Source organism: Phymastichus coffea, unplaced genomic scaffold (genome assembly GCF_024137745.1).
Source record: "Phymastichus coffea isolate CEN01 unplaced genomic scaffold, Cenicafe_Pcof_1.1 PCOF00039, whole genome shotgun sequence".
NCBI lineage: Eukaryota > Metazoa > Arthropoda > Insecta > Hymenoptera > Eulophidae > Phymastichus > Phymastichus coffea.
In genome coordinates this window covers 1,197,625-1,219,887 of record NW_026706850.1, presented here as the reverse complement: position 1 = coordinate 1,219,887, position 22,263 = coordinate 1,197,625, and the positions used below count along the sequence as shown (strand labels likewise).

At 31.3% G+C, this 22,263-nt stretch overlaps 5 protein-coding genes across 10 annotated transcripts; 1 reads left to right on the top strand and 4 right to left on the bottom strand.

Annotated features, from left to right (window-relative positions):
- On the bottom strand, positions 1 to 1,449 carry LOC131664000 (peptidoglycan-recognition protein SC2-like). Its single transcript, XM_058934813.1, has 2 exons — positions 1,362 to 1,449; positions 1 to 1,063 (listed from the first exon to the last, which is right to left on the bottom strand). The coding sequence occupies exons 1-2, from the start codon at positions 1,447 to 1,449 to the stop codon at positions 552 to 554; spliced, it is 600 nt and encodes a 199-aa protein (XP_058790796.1). The 3' UTR covers positions 1 to 551.
- A 575-nt stretch (positions 1,450 to 2,024) lies between these two features.
- On the bottom strand, positions 2,025 to 5,192 carry LOC131663931 (peptidoglycan-recognition protein SD-like). The gene is made up of 4 exons (XM_058934717.1): positions 5,091 to 5,192; positions 3,525 to 3,696; positions 3,338 to 3,409; positions 2,025 to 2,661 (listed from the first exon to the last, which is right to left on the bottom strand). The coding sequence occupies exons 3-4, from the start codon at positions 3,405 to 3,407 to the stop codon at positions 2,150 to 2,152; spliced, it is 582 nt and encodes a 193-aa protein (XP_058790700.1). The 5' UTR covers positions 3,408 to 3,409; positions 3,525 to 3,696; positions 5,091 to 5,192; the 3' UTR covers positions 2,025 to 2,149.
- A 120-nt stretch (positions 5,193 to 5,312) lies between these two features.
- On the bottom strand, positions 5,313 to 11,518 carry LOC131663953 (peptidoglycan-recognition protein LE-like). 5 transcript variants are annotated; one of them, XR_009301896.1, is made up of 5 exons: positions 11,415 to 11,518; positions 10,122 to 11,352; positions 9,055 to 9,210; positions 7,394 to 8,419; positions 6,475 to 6,564 (listed from the first exon to the last, which is right to left on the bottom strand). XR_009301896.1 is itself a non-coding variant. In XM_058934748.1 (4 exons), the coding sequence occupies exons 2-4, from the start codon at positions 10,687 to 10,689 to the stop codon at positions 6,038 to 6,040; spliced, it is 1,194 nt and encodes a 397-aa protein (XP_058790731.1). In that variant the 5' UTR covers positions 10,690 to 11,352; positions 11,415 to 11,518; the 3' UTR covers positions 5,313 to 6,037. The 5 variants fall into 5 exon arrangements, 4 of the variants coding, with proteins under 4 accessions (XP_058790731.1, XP_058790729.1, XP_058790732.1 ...); XM_058934748.1 differs by lacking the exon at positions 7,394 to 8,419 and having other exon boundaries at positions 5,313 to 6,564; positions 9,112 to 9,210; XM_058934746.1 differs by lacking the exon at positions 6,475 to 6,564 and having other exon boundaries at positions 6,576 to 8,419.
- A 1,624-nt stretch (positions 11,519 to 13,142) lies between these two features.
- Positions 13,143 to 16,763, bottom strand: LOC131663877 (peptidoglycan-recognition protein LE-like). The gene is made up of 3 exons (XM_058934606.1): positions 15,846 to 16,763; positions 15,648 to 15,746; positions 13,143 to 14,987 (listed from the first exon to the last, which is right to left on the bottom strand). Exons 1-3 carry the CDS (start codon positions 16,354 to 16,356, stop codon positions 14,458 to 14,460), a joined length of 1,140 nt encoding a protein of 379 aa, XP_058790589.1. The 5' UTR covers positions 16,357 to 16,763; the 3' UTR covers positions 13,143 to 14,457.
- A 13-nt stretch (positions 16,764 to 16,776) lies between these two features.
- On the top strand, positions 16,777 to 20,696 carry LOC131663876 (tubulin delta chain-like). Of its 2 annotated transcripts, none has more exons than XM_058934605.1 (4): positions 16,777 to 16,895; positions 18,496 to 18,771; positions 18,860 to 18,932; positions 18,997 to 20,696. In XM_058934605.1, exon 4 carries the CDS (start codon positions 19,050 to 19,052, stop codon positions 20,361 to 20,363), a length of 1,314 nt encoding a protein of 437 aa, XP_058790588.1. In that variant the 5' UTR covers positions 16,777 to 16,895; positions 18,496 to 18,771; positions 18,860 to 18,932; positions 18,997 to 19,049; the 3' UTR covers positions 20,364 to 20,696. The 2 variants fall into 2 exon arrangements, with proteins under 2 accessions (XP_058790588.1, XP_058790587.1); XM_058934604.1 differs by having other exon boundaries at positions 18,496 to 18,775.
- Positions 20,697 to 22,263: the final 1,567 nt, after the last annotated feature.

The window sequence follows — 22,263 nt, the reverse complement described above, 5'->3', positions numbered from 1 at the left end:
TTTTGTTTACATATTTTCACTGCTATACAAAAATATAACATACTGGTACTTCAGTAAATAATTTTTTCGTGAAAGATATCAACATATGCTATTCTAATACTTTTTTTATTCACGAAGATGAATTTATAGACGGTAATCCTATTGATTATACTATGGATATCAATATTAAAAGAAATTGTAATCCTTATAACTATTCAGCATACACTACACACGCACATAGATTTTTCTTACACAGATTTTTTACACATTTTTTACACCAGTTGCACTGGTTATAGCACTTATTTGTTTCTCGAGTAAACCAAATCAACGATTACGCCAGCACTACAGAAAGTTGAAGCTTACAAAACAACAAAGAAAAACAGTGATTACTTATTTATCCATAAATTGACACTTGTTACGTAAAAATAAATTCACCATTGATGTAAAAATTAATCTGATGTTTACAAGAAAATACAAGGTTTTATATAACATTCGTTTCTAGCAAATAATTATCAGAATATACGGAGGGATTGGTCAACGACAATCATTTAACGCGCTACATAAATAAACTTTTACGGTGTTTGCGACCAATGACTCCAAGTTTTAATGATATTGTACAGTAAATCTCCTGGGCTAACTGTAGATATTAATTGTCTTTGGCCTAACAGCTTATAGTTGTCACTAATCTTTTTATTTTGCAAACCATAGTCCAAAAAACTTTTAGCAGCCTCGAGTTGTGCATCAGTTGGTTGTTCCTTGTTAAAGTTTCCGATGAAACTTAGCCCAATACTCTTGCTATTGTAATTTTTTGTATGAGCTCCCTGAACATCCCAGCCTCGGCCTTCGTAAATATTTCCATCACCACCGACGAGAAAATTATAGCCAATATCATCCCATCCATTTTGGCCCATGTGATAATCTTGAATTGAATGGACGATGGATTTGCATCGAGCTAAAGTATTACACTGACCCGTTGCTGTGTGGCTTACTATAACGTAAGGAGATGGCAGAACGTGTAATGGTGATGCAGGCTTTGCAGGAGTACGAGAAGACCACTCTGATCGCGTTACAAGTGGAAATGATACTGGATAGTAGCGAGGAAGAAAATTCGTTTTGATAAGACGATGACTTTCTAAGAAGATTATTTGAAACGCTCTACAAGGCAAAGCGGAATATTTTATCGTAAAAGGCAAAACTCTCAATCGTTAATATTCTTTAAATAATTCATTAATTATGCGATCAAAAATATATCGTAAACATTGTCAAGGTACTCTGAACAAAGTTAAAATGTGATTATATAATACGTATTATTTGAGAAATATTTACAATTGAGAGCTTTGTGGAGCGGGTAAAATATGCCGCTTTTCTCTATAGAAACATACCGTTTAAACGTGTTCCATTGGTTGGTATCAGCAAACTTCCAATGATCAAAAGACCAATAAGTAGCAAGTTTTTTAATGTCGAAGCCATGATATTTCCTATGACATTAATTAACATATATTTTCTTTGAACAGAAATTCTATTTTTAATATTGCAATATTTTCTATTCACCTACGTAATAACTCTGATGATTTAATGACGTTTCTCGATATTGTTGAACCTTATATAGGAAAAATATGTTCTATATTTATTGATATTAGATCTCAGAGATTGTCGGGTAAGTCCCAAAAAATATGTTTACATATAGTCAGAAAATAAATGTTGATAGATTAGCAATATTATTATCAATGTTTTGTCAGATAGAATATGAGACCTGATAAGATTCAAGTGTCCATGTCAGTGCTTATTAATTTGATTCACTAGTAGTATCAAAATATACGCATAAACAAAGATAATACAATGTGTGAATTTTCATTTTGATAGTAACAAAGAAAAGATCGTCCTCGTTTTACAAAGTTGTGTAGATCATAGTGTTCAAATCAACAAGTTTCAACCTTATCAATAAGAAATTACGCTGAGACAGTTTAATAAAAAACATAGTCACTGCTATTAAAGGGTGGATAAAAGGCGATGTACTCATTTATACAATACAAACACATTTGAACTATAATATTTATTGTCTTTTATCAGGCGTACAATAATGGAATAGATATGCATAATATTGTGGAGTTTTATGTTTACAAGTTTACAAAAGAAAATGTACGTAGTTGTCAAATTAAATTAAGAATTTTTATGGATTTTCGGACCAGTGCTCCCAGGACTGAATGATTTCATAAAGTTTGTTACCAGGACTCCTAGTGTTGGAAACCTGTCTTGATCCCAATAACTTATAACCCTTTGCCAATTTATTCTGTTTAAAACCAAACTCCAAAAATCTTTTAGCAGCATCGATTTGTACTTGGCTCGGACTCTTGTAGGTGAAATCGCCGATAAAAGCAATGCCTAAACTTTTCTTATTATAAGCTTTGGTATGTGCTCCTTCGATATCCCAACCACGACCTTCGTAAACATTACCATCGCCGCCGACGAGGAAATTATAACCAATGTCGTTCCAGCCATATTGCTTAGTGTGAATTTCCTGGATATTACGTACATGAAAAACGCATATATCTTTGGTCGTACAGATTCCCGAAGCTGTATGGGTAATGATCACGTAGTTGGGTGGTAATGTTTCCAGTTCTGTTGGCGGATGCTTAGGACGAATAGCACCCCATTCTCGACGGTTTACGATTACTACATCACCTGGGCAAATAAATGTTGATTATCTTACTGATCATATCGTCATATATTTAGGATTGTTTTTTTTCTACGGAATGTTGCAATTTGAAATTACACTTGTGTAACAGACAATATTTGCTTATATTTCGCGTCAGTTTAGTTGGGAATTTAATTATTTTTATAAGTATTCAATAATATTTAGTTTTTTACAATTTATTATTTAATACATTAATTAAATATTTCTACATCATCATAAAAGCAATGAAAAAATCAAAAGAACTTCACAAATTTGATTGTCATATTTACAACTACGTAGACTTATTCCATAGCTAACAGAGTAATCTATCACTTCAAAATAATATTATTAAAATGAATTACGCTTGCTTGAAAGTTTATGAAATGATTTTATTGGCTCCAGGAATATACGTGTCAAATGCTCATCACACTTATCAGTTCTTATCCACGGTCAATGCAGTCAAAGATGCAAATAATTTACATTGCTACAATCGCTTATTACAAAATAATGGCTTATACATTTTACTACAAATTAATTTTATATTGAGTAATAGATCAGCAGTAATATCACGATTAGAAAGTTAAATTCATCCAAAATATTTTGTAGAATATAGAACATTTTCATAAATTTTGAATGTAACGGTTAATTATAATACAATATATTATTTACTATATATCAGCTTACCTTCGTTATCAGGCACAGCTCCTAAACAAATCGAAAAGGTAGTAAAGATGCAGAATAATGCCGACTTCATATCTAAAAATTTTATAATTAATGTAATGTAAATTGATCTTTAAAATATAATTAAATCATTAATTTCGATTGGTAAATATTTCACAAATCACGATATTTGTTCTAAATAAAATCTTACTGGAACAACGTAGCTCTTGTAGTCTCAATTAATGTTTCTTTGTTGAGCGTCGAATTGTCACTAAGACTTACGAGCAGCTTCTTAATGATTTAACTTTCGTTATATTAATACAATTACCAAGCAACCTTGTAACCTTCACTTTATCTGAAGTGATATGTCCGAAAAATGCGCACTAATGAAATGAAAATAGATTAATCATTGAGTTAAATGTATTGTTATTTTATTAAAAATGCATTATTAAAATATAATCTACTAAGTTGTACAATCTACTATCTATTTAAACTATGTTCAAGTCACTGAAACATAGTTTCAGTGAGATTATTAACGAAAGGTCACAATAACTGTCGAGATAATCAAAAATTAACTGCATCTAATATGCAAAAATAAAAATATAATATCAGCATGTTGTAATCTGTCAAATGTTTGTATATTTTGTCGAAAGTGCAATATAGATCTTGTTATTTCAGAAATAGTTTATGTAATAGCATATATTTTCAAAGCCTCAAATAAAGCATGAATTCAGTCATTAAAATAAAAAAAATTTATTAAATAACTACCATTGTAATACTTCTCATATTTGATTTTCCTATATAATAAAAGTGATGGCTTGCGAAGTAAAGTCATTTTATTCCTGATTTGATTAGCTGAATGTAATCACGCTGGTCACTATTATGACCAAATTGGCACTAAGTAACAGACCGAGGCCTTTTTCATCGATTAATACTTAACTAATTAAATGAATGAAAACAAATTATAACTACTGAATGTATGAAAAAAATAAGTATAATAATTTATAGATATTGACAAGACAATACAACCCAACCCACATTTTCTCAACGGCTTAACCTTAAATAAATACAAGAAAGTAATCTTAATGCACTCCAATTATATTCATTTATATTATATATAAAAAAATTTTGAAATTTGATTTACAAATAGAACAAACTCTCTAAATGCTTATGGATGAATAATTGAAAAAAGCAGTTGAAAAGCAGTTAAAATAACATATGTGTTGATATTGATATTTTTTTAAGATTTACGATGTATATAATATAAATAAATAAATAAAATTTTATATATATATATATATATATATATATATATATATATATATGTAAATCAAAAATAATATAAATATAATAATAGGAAGAAATGAGCAGAGAAGTAAATAGGAGGAAATAGGAGAATAGGAGAATAGGATTGTGTTTAGTTACAGTTCTATTGTGACACAATTAGATGCTAACACACAAGTATATATTGCTTTCAGTAAATGGATTCAAAACTATCGTTGAAATGAAAGGTGTCCATCAATTGTAAATAGTACCGTTAATGGCGGAGTTTGTACATTTAAAGATAAAAAAGTGTGTGTATTAATAACTTTTTATGGTCTAATTCTATACTATTGGCATTATTCATATAACAAATAACTGTTGTTGATAAGTTAACAGAACTACGTAATTTAAACAAATACCTATAATGACCGACATTTTATCGAATTACTCATAGTATATTAAGACGATTATGTTATGATCATCAAATTAATTTGTTCCGCGAGATGTTATTTACCGATAGGTATTGAGAAGACGTAGTGACTGCTGGTGTTGTAGCTGTGATTGTTATTTTCACGTCATCGGCGTAATTTGTATTTCCATCATTATTGCATTTACCTGAAATCAGTGTTACAAAAGTCAACTTTAAGTGTTGTTGTTTAAGCTTTTAATTATTTATAACGTAACACAGTAGTATAGTTGATTGAAATTTCAAAATAAACAAAACGCCACTCAGAGTTATATAGTTTTATTACGAATGCACTATATTTACATAATGTTATAATACAAATATACAAAATATAGACAATTTTTCATTTTTAGTGTATGATCACGTATGTAAATAATATCTTTTATGTCAAATTTTTTTTAATACTTTATACTGGATTTTTTTCTTCGTGCAATTGCACATTGTAAGTTTTGCAAGTTTATGTGGGAATTTTATTGATTGAAAAAATTGATCAAAATTTCACTTAAAACGTGAAGCAGTAAGGCTATATTTTATACAAACTAAAACATATAATATATACAGAGATAATACTTGTAAGATTTTATAGAAAACATCTTTTTCAGTATATAATAATAATGTGTATTATTGTAGTTTTCAATAAAATACATATTATTTCATTACAAAAAAAAGTTATAGTTAAATAAATTTGTTTACTTGTTTTTGTATTTAATAGTCACGTGTTCATATAGTGGTTACTTTCGAGTCCATTGTTTTGAGATAATTACTATTTTATAAAATAAAAAAGTAATTAATTAGACTCTTAGACAATGAAAATATGAAGCTTCCTGTTCAGAAATGAAGATCAACTATGTGGCCTAATTTGTTAATTATATTCTCAAATGATTTCCCGGAATTTTTGACAAAAAAAATAATTACACATTTAATCCACATATTATTAACAATACCATTCAATTAATTATCAGGTTAATATCAATGTTATCATCACAACATTATTATTATGGCGTGGCTGACCAGTGAGGCCAAGTTTTGATGATATCGTACAACACTTGACCAGGACTTTCAGTCTTAATGCACTGTCTGTGCCCCAGTAACTTATAATCCTCAGCAAGTTTTTTGTTCTGCAGGGCATATTCAATGAGCTTTTTAGCAGCATACATCTGTCGATCAGTTGGTTCTTTTTTCGTAAAAGTACCAATAAAAGATATACCAATACTTTTCTTATTGTAATTGAAGGTATGAGCGCCCTCAACGTCCCAACCTCGACCCTCGTAAATAGAACCGTCACCACCAACGAGGAAGTTGTAACTGATGTCATCCCAACCTTTCGATTCGATATGGAAAGTTTGTATATAGCGAACTGTGTAAACGCATGAACCTCTGTCATAACATGGCTCTGTTGCAGTATGGCTGATTATTACATATGGTGGCGGATATTCTGTCAACTTGTCAGGTGACACTTGCGGAGGTTGAGCAACCCATTGACGTCTCGTCACATACGGCACTCCTAGGATATATGAATTACCTGAAATAATGTTATTTAATCAGCTTGCTTGTTGTTTGGTTATAAAAATTTTAATAAACACAAACCGACGCGAACACGAGAAAATCTGATTGAATTTTAGTAGAAAAAGTACTAGTAAGTTGATTTATAAGAATTGTAAATTTTCTGACTTTGAAAACAGTTACATTTCGTAAATCATTTGTTTGAAGTCATTTCAAATTTACTTTTGAAAAAAATGAGTATTGTAAATTTCATTGCACTGTGGATCCATGATCATGGCAATAAAATTTTGCAAATGTTATTATACAATGCGAAGTGGCACGCTTACATAAATACGAAATGAAAATATGATGTACATTGCTTATTATTGAAACACTAATAGGACAACAAATTATCATCAAATATAAAATACAATTATTTTATAATATCTCACATGAAATTCGCAACTTATACGATAAAAATTCATATTACACAATGAATATAAAGAATCTTTTCATATCAAGTATATTATAATATTTTTTTATTTCTAAAGCTTTTATCCGATTATAGGTTGTTGATATACATGTTTTTTGATACCACATAATCATCGCAACATATACTTGCTAAATTACATTCTACTAAAAACTTCTATAGATATAAGTTTCATAAACGTAATTTGCTAGGCAAATGTATACTACATAACTATGGTTTTATTATTTTACTCAACTTAACGAAAGATAACTAATGCATTGATTTTGTATTTCTATTAAAAATTTAATAATTTCCATAAATTTTTAAGTAGATAACGTGTTTTTTTTAATTTTATCGCCGGTTATTTTTCAAATAAATAAATATTCAAGTCTTTACTAACACTTTCACTGACACTGTTGATTTCAGTTTTTGTTGAATACATTTTTGAACTTCCCTTTATGATGCGTACATTGAGTTTCTAATTAATTCAGGCTAATTAATATGTACGTTATTCTAGTATTGACTATTTGACGGCAATATAAATCTACGAACATATAAGTTTACGGTTATTTATTTAATACTTCGAAATTTAATTAATAAAAAACGAAATTGTTACATTATATTTTATAGCTAGATGTATAAAGGACGAAAAAACTCAAAAACTAAATATTATGATTACAGTGCTTTTTACATAAAATTCTTCTATACATATATATCAAATCACTCATCAAATTCAAATAAAATTCATAAATTCTAATCATTTTCTAATAATGTTTTAATAATTAATGGTAATATTTTTATCACGGTAAAAGTCAATAAACAATCCCTTTTAAATATCTGTTTTTAAATCATGCATTTAACCAGGTACTATTTGAAAATCTCCTTAACAATTGTTTTCAAATTCAAGCACATGTTGGCGACCAATGATCCCAGCTCATTATAATATTGTACAAAATTTCAGCAGAATTATCTGACGAATTAGTGCACTTATTTTGTCCAACTAAAATATAATTTTTGCTAATGTATTGTTCTTTGACACCTAAACCGATAAGTTGCTTTCCTTTCTGAATTTGAGCTGGTGTCGGTCTCTCGTACTCATATATGCCAATGAATCCGATGCCGATACTTTTGTTGTCGTAGTTTTCTGTATGATCACCCTGAACATCCCAGCCACGGCAATAATATACCAAACCATCTCCACCTACCAACCAGTTGTAACCAATGTCAGTCTTTTTTTCCATGTCACGCGCTTGCAGTTCTCTAACCACTTGTGAACACTGAGACTGCGTGAAGCACTTAACAGTTTTAACAGGAATGATTATGAGTAGTTCTGGTGGTAAAACCGCCAAAGGTTTTGCATCTTCGCTTGCTGATTGTGCAAGCCATTCACGTCTTGGTACTATGCACACATCATCAAACGTTGGAACTAAAATTTGTGAAAATAAAATGAAGTTTCTTTCACATTGATCTAACTTGTATCTTATCATTCGTTACATAACAGTTTTAGCAATAACATATATATTTTTTAATATGCTATAAGTCGCATCTTTTTTAGACTTGTGCATAATTGTCAGTGGAAAAATCAACAATAATTTTGTCAATGTATTTTTATTTGATTTCTACTAATTATAGCATCATTTATGATTTTCACATTTAATTTCTGTGTTGTAATATTTGTAATCTTCGTTCCTCTGAATAAGTGTACAAAATTCAATGTGAATGAATCAACACATTTTTACAAAACAAAAAATTTTTCTATAGGTTCTTTTTTCAGCGCCAATGAAAACCATGTTCTATTTATCGTGCAAATTTCAATTCTTCGACAATATATCATGCACTTTAATGATTAATCCGAGTTGAATTATTTAAAATGGTAAAAGACTGTTTTCATTTTTGAAACAATTTAACAACTTTTTTGTCATAATATTTTCATTGTTAATACCCCATGGGAAATTGAAAAAATGAAATCGAAAATTGTTCTCACTGACAAAGAAAAAATGATGTTACTTGAAGCATAGATGTTACCAAAACCGTAAGGGTTAGTGTTAAACGAAAAAGTACCGTTTGTAATTGAGGTATCGTTCGGCGGACTCGGAACATATGTTTGCTTTTTCGTACCTGGCATCGTCAAGTAAACAATGACGCTGATTGTCACTATTACTACCAATACTGCTCCAAAAGTAATAAAGAGGCGTTTCTTTGTACACCAGCTCTTAACTGAAAATATATTTTGTATTAGCATTTGTTACGTAATAATTTTACAAATGAAATCAATATTTTGCTATGTGTGTATTTCTGCTACTTGGCGTTGCTTTTATTAGATTAATAATTTAGTCGATGACTGTTGAAAAATTTCGAATTTAATAATACGAATATAAACGTTTACGTACAGCACATGTAAGTAGAACTATACTTAAAGGCTTTCCAATCGAAATATTCCATTTTTAATTCTTAACTTCTTTTAATTTCTACAATTCTACCTTTGTGAAATATTTAACCTGTTGCACACTGATGTTTCCCGAACTAATCTCCTATGAACTAATCTAATTTAACGACTTATAAAATCCTCAGCAAGCCTTAAAAAAAAATATATCTTTGCACTTAAATACAATTTGATATATTTCATTGATAAAGTAATAGATTCTAAGGGGACATATCTTTGTCGGCCAATTTAAATGATGAAATCTGCATTTCGTGTACTTCACACGAAACCACTTTAATTAATGAAGAGCCAGTACCTTATGTGATATCAGAACTATTTCTTGCAAATTACTATAATATTGGATTTGTAATATTATCATAAAAACTGCTTGTTATTCGAGACCAAGGATTATTAACAGAATTATTAAACTACTATTTAAAATTCAGTCTTATCTACACTCGACATTTTGTCCCGTGCTTAGAGTATTCGCTGATTAATTTAAGATCAATAGTACTGTAAAATGTCGTATGACACGTGTGACTTAAGTGGCCCATTATTATGCGGCGTAATTATCAGCCTCGCTTACGTTAGGGTGCTAATATCACACCGTGCAATAATGGGCTACTTCAATCACACGTATCATAATATACTATTTCCTAAACATTTAAGAACTCGTGGTAAATTTCACATAAACACAAAGGTTTACCTTTCTCTTGAGGAAACGGATACAATGGGTGCGAGGACACATTAGATAGTCGTGATCTAACAGCAGCTTCGGTATCCTTATCAATGGTAATCTTTTGGGTGGGCACTGCGTTGATATTTCCCTCATTGGTTCTCTCACCATCAGTTAAATTATTGTAAAACGTCTGGTGAATCACTACATTGCCCTCATACACATTTTTATTGGTATTGCTGATGTTGACTCTATTCGAACCAGTGATTTGATTGTTAACGCTGGGATGTAACACCTCGGGTAGACTGTTAACCGCCCAATGCTGCTTGTTCTCATCCTCCTCGTCGTCACTCGACGGATACGTAAAGCTATCTTCGTCGTCATCATCGTAGTTGGTATCTTCTGCGATCTGTTGTTGTTTTTCCGGTTGTCGGTGAACCAGCGCAGACTCCTTGATCGTTTTGTCATCAGTATTGGTGCTGCTGCCGTTGTTGCTCGACTGCCATGAAGCGATGTTGTTACTCAGACAGACGTGCTCGTTATTTTTTGTCGACTCATCGCTTTGTGGCTGGCGATGCAAGTGCTGCGCGAGTATCATTACTAGATGATGATATTATCATGACGCTTGGCACCAAAACGTGTCTTCATCGATCCATACGTTTTCAATGCCGACTCGAGACTGCCAGTCAAGCCTTCGTAGGATTTTCTTCCTTCTTTTTCTTGGTTTCTCTCTGCGCTCGCTTCGTGCATTCGATAACGATGAGAAAAAGCAGCGAGGCTTATAAGTATTTGTTATTATTGTTCCTCGCGACTGGAGGTATCAAAGGCGACTGATGCCATTACCCACTATTAGGAAAAACTCGCGCGTCTCTCACTGTTTCGCTTGTTGCGAGCGCGCGCAACTTCCTTATCTTCTCACGCATTAACGCACACATCGGACGATTCTCTTTTCCCCGTTGCCATGACTGCCAATCTCCATTTCTGTCTTTTTTTCTTCTCTTTCCCGCTCCGTCTGTGTCTGTGTCTCTCCGTCCTCCAAAACTTTGAGGAAAGTGCGTTCGCGTAGAATGCGGTTTTTTAATCCAACTGGTTTGAGTTTTACTATTGACGAACGCTTTTGAAAGCCCATGTATTTTTCATGCGGATTTATTTTTTAAACGCCACATCTTTGATCATTTATAATAGAGATTTTAAGCACTTTGTCGAACTAATGACCATGCGAGCTTCGTAATGATTCATTTTAAATCGTTGCTCATTGTACCTATCGATAACACAACATACGTTTCAATTTTCACCATTGTTATGTACGCGGGAGATATTTACCTCAGTGTGTTCTGCACACGTACATTCACCGACTACATATACCGGCAGTAGATAGCCTTTATATGTGGAGTCGCTCCAAGGTAAAAAGAAGAACGTTGCTCGCAACTTAACAACACACACACACTGTACATGTACGAACGTCTACACAGTTATCCTTGGTTATATACTTCTTGTCTGTCGTTGATTCTTACATTGCAAAATGCAAATTGAATGGTGCACGTGACTTCATGAATATTTTACGTTACGAAGAATTGTGCTTGTGTCGTAAATATATCAATTACATTTGTACATCTACGCGTATCCCTTCCAGCGATAGTTTTTTCTTTTTTTAAGGATTCGTTCCAAGTAATACATGGTTAATCTCATTAATCTTTTAATTTTGTCAAATGAATCTCAAAACATTTTTTTCAGTATTTAGGAAACACAGTAATACTAGGCCTTTATATTAAACTGTGTTTCCTAATTACTAAAATCATAAAATACTTTAATAAAAAAGTACATCCAGGAACATCATATCTTTTTGTGAATTTTAATCGAATCTCTAATTTGTACCCAATACAGCCACGCCACTGCGTTTTCAGAATATAATGATACTGCTAAATGAAAATGTTATTAGTGTCAAAATACTTCGGAATGAGGAAAGCCGTTTCGTGTTTTCATTAAATTCGGATTTTCCTGTCATTTAATTAAGAGTTTCATGAGTTTTATCAACGTGAAAATTGGGGTGGATTTCCCTCTTATTGTGCATGGTTCCACATCAATCAGCGTAAAAAACAATTAAGTTATGTTTACCTTTAGTTACCATTCTTGCAAGAACGTAAATTAAATAGATGAAAGTATTAAAAAAATTTCAAAAAAGAAACAAACAAACAATAAGTTATATCTGTTTTCCAATAGAATATGTTAATTGTTAGTTTATTCTAAGTCAACATTTATTCATGAATTAAACGCTGTTTTTTAGCGCGTTATAACAAAATTTATTGCTTTTATTTAATTGATTTTTATATGTATTTTCAAGTGTTTCAAGTAGTGCGTATGCTAAAGATTCAATAACCTAATTTTGATTTCTATAAAAAGTTTTTTAGATCAAAATTGAATCATAATAAGCTGTATGTAATATAAAAACTAACGTACGTGAGATTATTAAATCGATTTCCATGTAATTAAAAATGGGTTATAGTAGGTAAAAAGATGATAAAAAATGTAAAATTCATAACTATTTGCAAAAACGTAGCCTTGATAAATCCACCTTATTTAAGTAGAAAAATTGCTTTACAACACTGACAAATATTATATTTTCTTTTTTTTTCTCGACAAAACTTCTAAATATTTTTTTTTACAGAATTTCTAAAAGTTAGTTTACATACACTTACTCTTACAACTTCAAGAGTTTATGCTTATAAATGTTATTTAGAGTGAAATAGAGCGAAAATTTTTATAAATATACACTATTTAGCATAATACGAAGGAATAATAATCTAAAAAATTAAGAGTAGAAAATTTTAAGCAATTTTGTTTTTTTTGTAGTACGGAAAATTTTTCTAACTAAAAATTTTCGACAAAAAGAAAATTTCAACGAAAAATGAATTGAATTAATAAAGTGAGATAATCAAAAGCGATCTAATAAACTTGAACTTTATAGTGTAAATAAATTTATCGAAATCATAAAGCTTATAAATTAATAATTGTTATTTTTTTCAACAAGGTAGATAGAACTACCAATAAGTGTTTGTCATAAGAATTTTTTTAAGCGATATACATATCTTTCTTAGAAAGAAATGTAGTTTAAAATGGTTGCTCACAATGTTATCTTATCAATAACAAATTCTATGTAATTACCCGTCTTAAAAATTCAGTCAAACATTCACAAATCTTCTTTCAGTCTTGTAATAGCATTTACTGTAAAATGCGTGATACTATAAGTTTTTTCGCACATGGGAATATTACTTTTAAGTTCGCTTTTACTTATATAGCTTGAGCTTTAAGCTTTTCTAAAATAACTTTCATTTACAGATATGATAAAGTGCATCTGTTTTGCAATACTTTGTCAGTCAAAGTTATCGTTGTTCAAATCATTTTGCAATATCTCCTTTGTCATATTGTATATATAAAATTCATTCGTCATGCATAGTATTTATTAAAGTAGATTTCTACTGAAATTTTCAATTTGTATTCGCTATTTTTTAGTTATAAGATTTAAAGCTCTGGATATCAGATTCTGATATTCAAATCTTGAATAGCCTATTCAATCAAACGAAAATAATGAGATTTATTAATCGTCATTATCCTATATTTAAAAAACGTGAACCGTTTTGAATAGCAAATGGTCCAAGTTTTCTCTTATGCATCAGCAAAACCTTTATTACAGCTATCAAACTTTACAATATTTTTTTTATCTACTGCACAATTGAGCTACAAACAAGCCATCGAGTATGAAACTTACTAAATTCAAAAACAGCTCAATGTACTAATTAAAAGAATTCTTTTAATGATTAAAAACTTAAGGTGGATCACAACGTTCTTGATTTTTTATAAAAAAATACAAAGTTTAATAATCCACAAATAAAAATATCAAAATATTAAAATCAGGAGTAAAAATCTATCTTAACGCTTATTTATATAGTATATTTGAAAATAAATATTACATAAAAATAATAATAACAATTAATACTCATACACAAGAGATGGACAGATAATTATAAATAAAAATCAAATTGGATAATATGAAATTATTAAGTTTAAAATATTTTTTGTGCCAAATGTAATTTCAAATTTTTAAATGTAAAGTAGTACTCATCCCTCACTTTTGGTTTTCCACAATTCGTATTAATTTCATCAGAAACATGTATGTACATAGGAACTTTGTAACATAGGAACTAATGTAATAATTTTTATAATTTAAATTGCACGGAAAAACAATATTAAAGAACGTAAAAGTTTTGATTGAACTTAATAATCTATTGTAAAATATTATCTTACGTAATGCAAGATAACATTTGTTAGACGTAATAGACATAATGAAAAATTCGATGTAAAGTCTATATTACAATGGAATGCAAGCTGGCGACCAATTGTCCCACTTTTTGATAATTTCATACAGTTTTTCGCCAGGACTTTCCGATGGTGTCTGGAGACATTGTTTTTGTCCAACTAAGATGTAATCCTTGCTAATGTTGTTCTGTTCGACGCCTTGTTTGATGAGTTTTTTACCCATTTCAATTTGATCTTTTGATGGCTCCTCCTGTTTAAAGGTGCCAAAGAAGCCAACGCCTATACTTTTGTTGTCATAATTTTTCGTATGATCACCTTCAACATCCCAGCCACGACATTGGTAGACACAACCGTCTCCACCAACTAGCCAGTTGTAAACAATGTCGGTCTTATTCAACTCCATATTATATTTTTGAATTTCTCGAACGATATTGGAGCAGTGAGCTTTCGTGAAACAATTCACTGTTCTAGTATGGATGATTATGACATATTTTGCTGGTAAAACTGCTAAAGGTTTAGCCTTTTCTTTTGCTGATTGTGCGCCCCAGTTTTCTCTTGATACTATGCATACAGCACAAGATCCTAAAATTTTAGAAATCGTTTGTACTTCTTTAATTTTAATCTATCTTTTAACTTATGTTGTACTCAATTAACAGCCTCAGAAATTACGTTGTTGTCAACTTTAAATATATTAAAAGGCTTTTTTTTTTGTTCCTATATCCGTTGCTGTACAATAATTTAACTTTACATTAAATATATTTTATTTCATTTTATAAATAATTAGAAATGTTATTTTGGATCTCATTTTATTTCTAGTTTATCTTCTTAGTCTTTATTTTTCTGAATGGACACGCGGATACTCTATTTTAACGAAACTCTATATCACGCATATTATCACGTTTATGCAAAATAAAAGGAAAATATATAATTTTCTCTTAGTTGTTTTATTTGTACATTACTTATGGTAATGTAGGTAATAGAAAATTGTTTTCAAAATGGTGAATTAAAATTTATATCTTAACAATACTTATATGAATACAGTTGCAGTACTTTGTGAAAACTTTTTCTACTTTGTGAAAACGGCACATTAATTTGTAGTCCACTGACAAAGAAATTAAACTATAGGCCCCAAAATATATACGATAATCTTATTAGTGTTATATGTGATTGAAGAAAAGTAATCACTGTAATGATCAAAGTATCATTCGGAAAACTTGGCATATTATACTGAATTTTTCGTACCTGGAATGAAGAAGTAAACAATAATGCCGATAAATGTTAATCCTGCCAGTACTGCCCAACAAATTATTATATGACGCTGTTTAGTATACCATTTTGTATCTGAAAAAATACTCAATATTAATGTTTTTATAAACAAATGTAATAACTCAAGATAACATTGATGCTTCACCAATTCACTTGGATTGAATTTCATACGACCTTTATCTTGGGTACACAATGGTTGCAAGGGCGGGACGGACAATTTTGGTTCAACATTAGTATCAGGATTGTTATCGATAGTATTCTTTTCTGTCGATGGAGCCGTGTCAATTCTATCAAGATTGCCTAAAGGTGCCAACGGTGATGTGGTGTAAAATTTCTTATTTATAATTACTGAGGGAGCTTGGATCACAGTCTTATGATTGTTCGTAATTGTGGTTTTTTTAGAGTTAGAAACTTTATTTTCGATATTATATTGCGATCTCTCGGCTACCCAATTCTGTTTGTTCTCATCGTCATGATTATCACTGGAGGAACTATCTTCGTAATCGTCACTATCAACTTCGACGATTCCTTGATTAGCCGGTTGACAGTGGATCACAGCTGTCTCCTCTATCGTGTTATTGTTAGTCATTGAATATGCTGTAATATTATCACTGAGACAAATCGCCTCGCCTTCACTCGACTCGTCACTTTGAGGATGGTGACGCCGATGTTGTTCGATCGTCATTACCGAGTGATAATATCATGACGCTGTACTAAACCGCACAAGCATGTCAAGATGGAAGACGCGCAAAATGATGGTAGATGAAAAAAGGCAAAGCAGCACACCTATATAATCGTCGAGCTCCGCGACTGACTGGAGGGCCACAAACGACTGATTCTGATATCGTTTCTCCTCCATATTTCTTGATAATCTGACGTCTCACCATCCCCTCTACCGTATCGTTCAATTCAGTTTTTGTATTTTCTGCTTACGTGAGGATTGCGTGCGTCTATGTATAAACTGCAGTTGTGATGTTGTTACTTGCTAATTACCGATAGTTTCAATGTCGATTCACTTACTTAAATTGAATCAAAATATATGTCCGGTTAGGCGCTTTTTATATGCACTTAACAGATATTTCAAGTTAAACGTATAAAATACGGCTGACATTAATCACGATTCGTAATGAATCGTGTTTTATCGTCAAGTGTAATCGACAGAACACTATGTAACTATACATTTTTAAAACATGAACACTGAATAAGTCTTTAATTTTGAAATAGGTAAAGAAAACAGAATGTATTCTATATTTAGATTTTTTCTTTTCCATTTCTCTTCTTTCTCTTTCTTAAAAATTTCTTCGCGACATCCATAGTTTGCATATCCAATCATTTTATTTATCTTTTCAGGTTAAGAAATAGTATCTGATTATTTACTTAGAGTACACACATATACACACGTATGCAATTGTAACTTTATAATCTGCAGTTTACAATCTATATTAAGAGAAGTTCCATTAAAATAACTAAAAATAATTATTCATAAACATAAAATTCCCAACTATTTTCTACTTCCCAATCTTTCTACTTTATAATTTTATTATATAAATTATTCTGCATTTTTCACCAACTCAATGTTAATTGTTTTTGAACTTTCAATTTCTCACGTGTCATTATTTTTCGATGTTGAACACTATATATTATAAACACTTCCAATAAATGATATATCATTACTGTTATCATCGCAGAATTGGTCCGTATATGATAAATCATGAATTCGGAATATGCGAAACTGTTTTACTAATATACATTTTTCTCTGCGATATGGGTTTTATAAAAGAAATTGAAAAACTTACCTTTAAAAAAGTAAATTGTTAAATATGTTAATCAATAGGACAAGAAATGAAAAAGAAAACAAGAGCACGAGAAACGCGTTAGACAATCGATGTATCTACCATATATCGTCATATGGAATAACGTCATTAATCCATTATTACCTAAGCAAAATCCAAGCCAGATAGCATCAAACTAACCATTGGATCATTGTCAAAACGGAAAAAAAATTTACCCGTGTTTTTTGTTTTTGCGATTCTATTTGTTTATACGATTTATTTAATTTGTTTATGTAAACAAATTTTGCGATTGCAAAAAACTGATCATGCCATTCGATTCTACAAGAAAAAAAACATCGAGAATTTCTATACCTCTTTTTTGTCAGATTCTATTTTGTTAATGTATTATCGTTAGAAAACAAAATACATATTCAGCTTTATTCGAAAATAAATATTTTATTCTAACCCATTGCACGAGAGATTTGGGGATTTTTTTGTGTGAGGAGTAGTTTAGTAGTTAGTTTCATGCTGTCTACCGTAGATTCGGCTTGGGGTAAAACAAAGTACATCTCCCGTCGAGATGTTATTTTTTATAATTATAATACACTAACAAAATAGAATCTGATAGAAAAATGGTATAGAGGTGTTTTTTCTTGTAGAATCGATTGGCATGATCAGTTTTTTGAAATCGCAAAATTATTTTTAATTTGTTTAAACAATTTCGTCTAAACAATTGGAATCGAAAAAAGAAAAAACACGAATAAATTTTTTTCCGTTTCGACAGTCATTCAATATTTAGTTATTTTAGTGCTATCTGGCTTGGATTTTGCTTGGATAATAATGGGTTAATAATATATCGTGAGTCGTTTTTTTGAATTTGCATATTTCCTAAGAACGATATTCACAGCTTCCTCATGAAATAACGAAAAAACGTGTCACCTCTGATATTTTAAAAAGCGCAACAAAAATCTCCGACGTGACAGTGTGTGTATACACTGTATACGGTATCTATGTGAATCAGAATCATCGTAGCGCTATCATCGCTTTTACAGCTGTTTCGCTACAGTTTGTGCTATGTGGCGCCCAGCGGCGTCTCTTTTTTGGCGCGTGCAGTGTTTACCATCCTTGGTAGTAGCTCTGCAGTCTACACGTGCTTTACATTGAGAAGTGCGAAAAATATTGCCAAGTCTGGAAATGAGCAGCTCGATCAGTTGAGATCTCTCTCTATCTCCCTTTTCCTTCTCCTCCTTCGATGTGGATGCGGATTTGTCATCGTTAGCGTAGCTGCAACAGTCATGATTTGCAATCCGAGGTGAAATAGCTAATATGTAGGCAAGTTTTCTGGTGCAATACGCTATGGTTTTATAGATTTTTTCTTTTGAATAAAGTACCAATATTAATTGTTATTTATTACAGTCTAAGTTAGAAACAAGTAAGCAGTACGAAATAGTATTGAGAATTGAATTCATCCAATTTTCTTTTAATGAAGGTAAGTTGACAGATGACTGACAATTGTTAAAAAATACATTGGATTCTGATCATTTAATTTCTAGATCTACATGAGGTTGTTTCAAGCTTTTGAAAAAAATTTATTAGTACTGGAGGAATGCTTACCATCCAATTTGGTCAATGTGGAAATCAGTTGGGACACTCGTTATTCAAACAATTATCTGTAGATTTAGATGCTAAGGACACAGGAATTACAAAACAAGCAAATAGTATTTATACAGAGCAAAGTTTTGAAAAATGGTTCACAAGTATAAACAAAGATGGAAAGCATTTAGCAAGAGCAATATTAGTTGACACTGAGCACAAAGTTATAAATAAAGTCTGTAACCATTCTCAGAGCCGTTGGACTTATCCTCACAAAAATTTGATATATCAAGCTAGTGGAGGATCAGCTAACAATTGGGCATATGGCTCAATGATCAAGGGTCCAGAATTACAGGAGGAAATTTTAGAAGTCACAAGAAGAGAAATTGAAAAGACTGATTCCTTCGATGGCATATTAATGTTGTTGAGTTCAGCAGGTGGCACAGGCTCTGGAGTTGGAAGTTTCACAGCTGATCTTTTACGAAATGAATTTCCTAACAAAAGTATTATTAGTTCAATTGTGTTGCCATTTAGCACGGGTGAAGTTGGAGTGCAAAATTATAATACTTTGCTGTCATTAGCCAGATTTTGTGAAACTATTGACTTGAATCTTTTATTTCAAAATGAACAGATTCATCAGATTTGTACTAGTGTCTTAAAGAACAATGATGCCAAATTGATTGACATTAATGATATCATATCGAAAAAGTTATGTGCTACATTTCAACCTGTAAATAATTCATGGTGTACTGCAAATTTTTTATCCTCAACTGTGGCTTGTCATCCGAATTACAAGCTTGCAACAATTAAAAGTACACCTTATATATCACCCTCAATAAGTCAGTATGAAACATCTTACAATTGGAAAATTTACATGCAGCATTTAAAGCAAACTTTGAGAGTTTCTAATAAAATGGATCCTGAAGTTAAAGCACCATCTTATTCTTCAAATGCAAAATCCTCTCAGGCTCACTACAAATCTGTATCAAATGTTGTAATATCTCGAGGCAAAGTTAATGAAATTGATAAAATTGTATGTGATGACTTACACAGTAAAGAGCTTTATGTTGATTGGATTTCTTCTTCAGATAGATTGACTCATTTACATCAAGAAAGAAGACTCCTTAATCAAGAGAAATTTTTAGCACTTGTTACGAACAACTCTCAAATACATCAAACACTGGATAATATTGTGGACAAGGCATGGAAAACTTACACCCATTCTGCATTCTTGCATCAATATAAAAAATTTGGATTAGAGGAAGATGACTTTTTAGAAGCTTTTGCAAAGATTGAAAATGTAATTAAAGATTACAAAAATCTTTGAGCTTCCAGAAAAAAAAAGTTCAAACAAATTAACCATTAGACAGTACGAGATCAAATCAGTGCCATTTTGAATATTAATATATTTTTATAGCGATGTATTTTTCAACTTGACGCGTAGATGAGAGATCTTTGAAAAGAAAGAAGAAAATCATGGACGACTTTGCCAATATATATTTATAATTGTCTAGTCAATTTGAAAATTGTCGATATAGAAGAATCTGACGTTAACCCATTGACTTGCCAACTCTTATGGATAGATGGCTCTCATCTGCTATTTTTTATAAAAAAACATACTTTAATGCAATGTATAAAAGTGATCAATCAGATTTATTTATCGAGAATAAAATGTATGTGATTTAATTGTGATTCAATGCACTAATTTTATCCGTCTTACTATTTATTATCCATCAAATAATAATTCATTCAAGAGGGAGTTATAATAATATAACGAAAAGTCAAAGCCGGTTTTTCAGCTACTTTATTAAGTAATAAATTATGATTACGTTTATGTGACATTAATGATATTCTTCTTTAAATTAGAATTTGAATGAGTAAGATTAATTGTTTATTGTATTAGATAACAAAGAATTTCCGTGTAACTATATATTATAATTTGTCAGAAGCATCCAAGACGTTAATCGTAGAAGATTCCTATCAATGTCCAAAGCACTGTATCATCGAATCAAAAAATTGAACGTCTGACTTTAGATGATTGATTAGTAAAATTTTTAGAAAAGCACTGTTTTGAATCTAACATGATAAAAACGAATGAAAGCTCCTTTCGCAAGCTCTGCACAAAACACGAGCCTTCATATACAAGTGATTCCTCCCTTCTGCTTTCTCTAGAATGCGGCCAAGAATTCCACAAGCACTTTCTCTTCCCTTCCCACGTACGTACTACACAGTTCGAAGAACCGTTATGTGTAGGGGGATGCCAAATTTGCGCAGTCGACATCCTGGCTCTCCGCGTTAGAAATTCCAAGAAAACTCGGCGCGTGAACCTTATAACTCTCCCCTTTAGCTGGCTTAACGCCAATTACGTAAGAATGAGGAGAACTTTTCTTCGATAGGGGTGTAAAAAGCTCTTAAGAATAAGTAGGGTCGCCTGCTTCGATCGCTTATTTTCATCCCTTAGCCAAATGATGGATGCGGTTCGTTTTTTAAATTGCCGCGGTCGACTGCGTCCTATACTTCAATTGGATAGGAGGCGAACTTTTGGTTGGATAATACAGTATTTCTGAGACTCATGATATTTCATAACTTGTTAAATTTGCAACTTCAATAATTGTCGATTAATAGATGCGTTATGGAATATATTCTGTAGCTCGATGTGTAGCATATTTCTTATAAAAGTTAGGATTGTACTTGACGAAATAAGAAAATCCAACTAACTAGTTGCTCGTCGGGACATTATCCGCTCAGTTAACACGAATACCCTTCAATTGTAAGGCTATTAGATCTTCGGAACACTGTCGGGTCTCAAAAGCGAGCTACGCCTGAATGTTTGTATAGTGCCGAGCATGAACAATGAACGAAGAAGCCTGCAAGATAAGCGCGCGTACGCCTTCATAAATCACTGCGATAGACACTTGAAGAGAAGAAAAGATGCCTATGAAGTGAACAAAATAAGATCCGAGAAACGTTAATTTTACTGTACACCGCTCAAGCTGATAACATAGAAATGGAGAAAGAGAGACGAAATGTTTGCTTATCATGGGGGTTTGACTACCTGACGAGAGAATTTTCAAATACCAGGAAATAACATGTTTATCGATTGGATTTCATTTTGCTGCCTGGGTTCGTACAAAATTACTGAATCACATGTAGAAAGGAATAATTTTCAGTCTAATAGTAATAGAACGAAAGTTCGGGCTTTAGCCTGCAGTTCCTAAAAAATCCAA

What these genes read in the sequence shown, in the direction of transcription:
- LOC131663876 (XM_058934605.1), top strand. Translation starts at nt 19,050, where the DNA reads ATGCTTACCATCCAATTTGGTCAATGTGGAAATCAGTTGGGACACTCG.
- LOC131663931 (XM_058934717.1), bottom strand. Translation starts at nt 3,407, where the DNA reads ATGAAGTCGGCATTATTCTGCATCTTTACTACCTTTTCGATTTGTTTA. An exon ending in AGCTGTGCCTGATAACGAAG is followed by an intron (nt 2,662 to 3,337) that starts GTAAGCTGATAT and finishes TTATTTGCCCAG; the next exon opens with GTGATGTAGTAATCGTAAAC.
- LOC131664000 (XM_058934813.1), bottom strand. Translation starts at nt 1,449, where the DNA reads ATGGCTTCGACATTAAAAAACTTGCTACTTATTGGTCTTTTGATCATT. An exon ending in CAATGGAACACGTTTAAACG is followed by an intron (nt 1,064 to 1,361) that starts GTATGTTTCTAT and finishes GCTACTATCCAG; the next exon opens with TATCATTTCCACTTGTAACG.
- LOC131663877 (XM_058934606.1), bottom strand. Translation starts at nt 16,356, where the DNA reads ATGACGATCGAACAACATCGGCGTCACCATCCTCAAAGTGACGAGTCG. An exon ending in ATTGTGTACCCAAGATAAAG is followed by an intron (nt 15,747 to 15,845) that starts GTCGTATGAAAT and finishes GTATTTTTTCAG; the next exon opens with ATACAAAATGGTATACTAAA. An exon ending in TGTTTACTTCTTCATTCCAG is followed by an intron (nt 14,988 to 15,647) that starts GTACGAAAAATT and finishes CTAAAATTTTAG; the next exon opens with GATCTTGTGCTGTATGCATA.
- LOC131663953 (XM_058934746.1), bottom strand. Translation starts at nt 10,689, where the DNA reads ATGATACTCGCGCAGCACTTGCATCGCCAGCCACAAAGCGATGAGTCG. An exon ending in TCCGTTTCCTCAAGAGAAAG is followed by an intron (nt 9,211 to 10,121) that starts GTAAACCTTTGT and finishes ATATATTTTCAG; the next exon opens with TTAAGAGCTGGTGTACAAAG. An exon ending in CGATACCTCAATTACAAACG is followed by an intron (nt 8,420 to 9,054) that starts GTACTTTTTCGT and finishes CACAAATTTTAG; the next exon opens with TTCCAACGTTTGATGATGTG.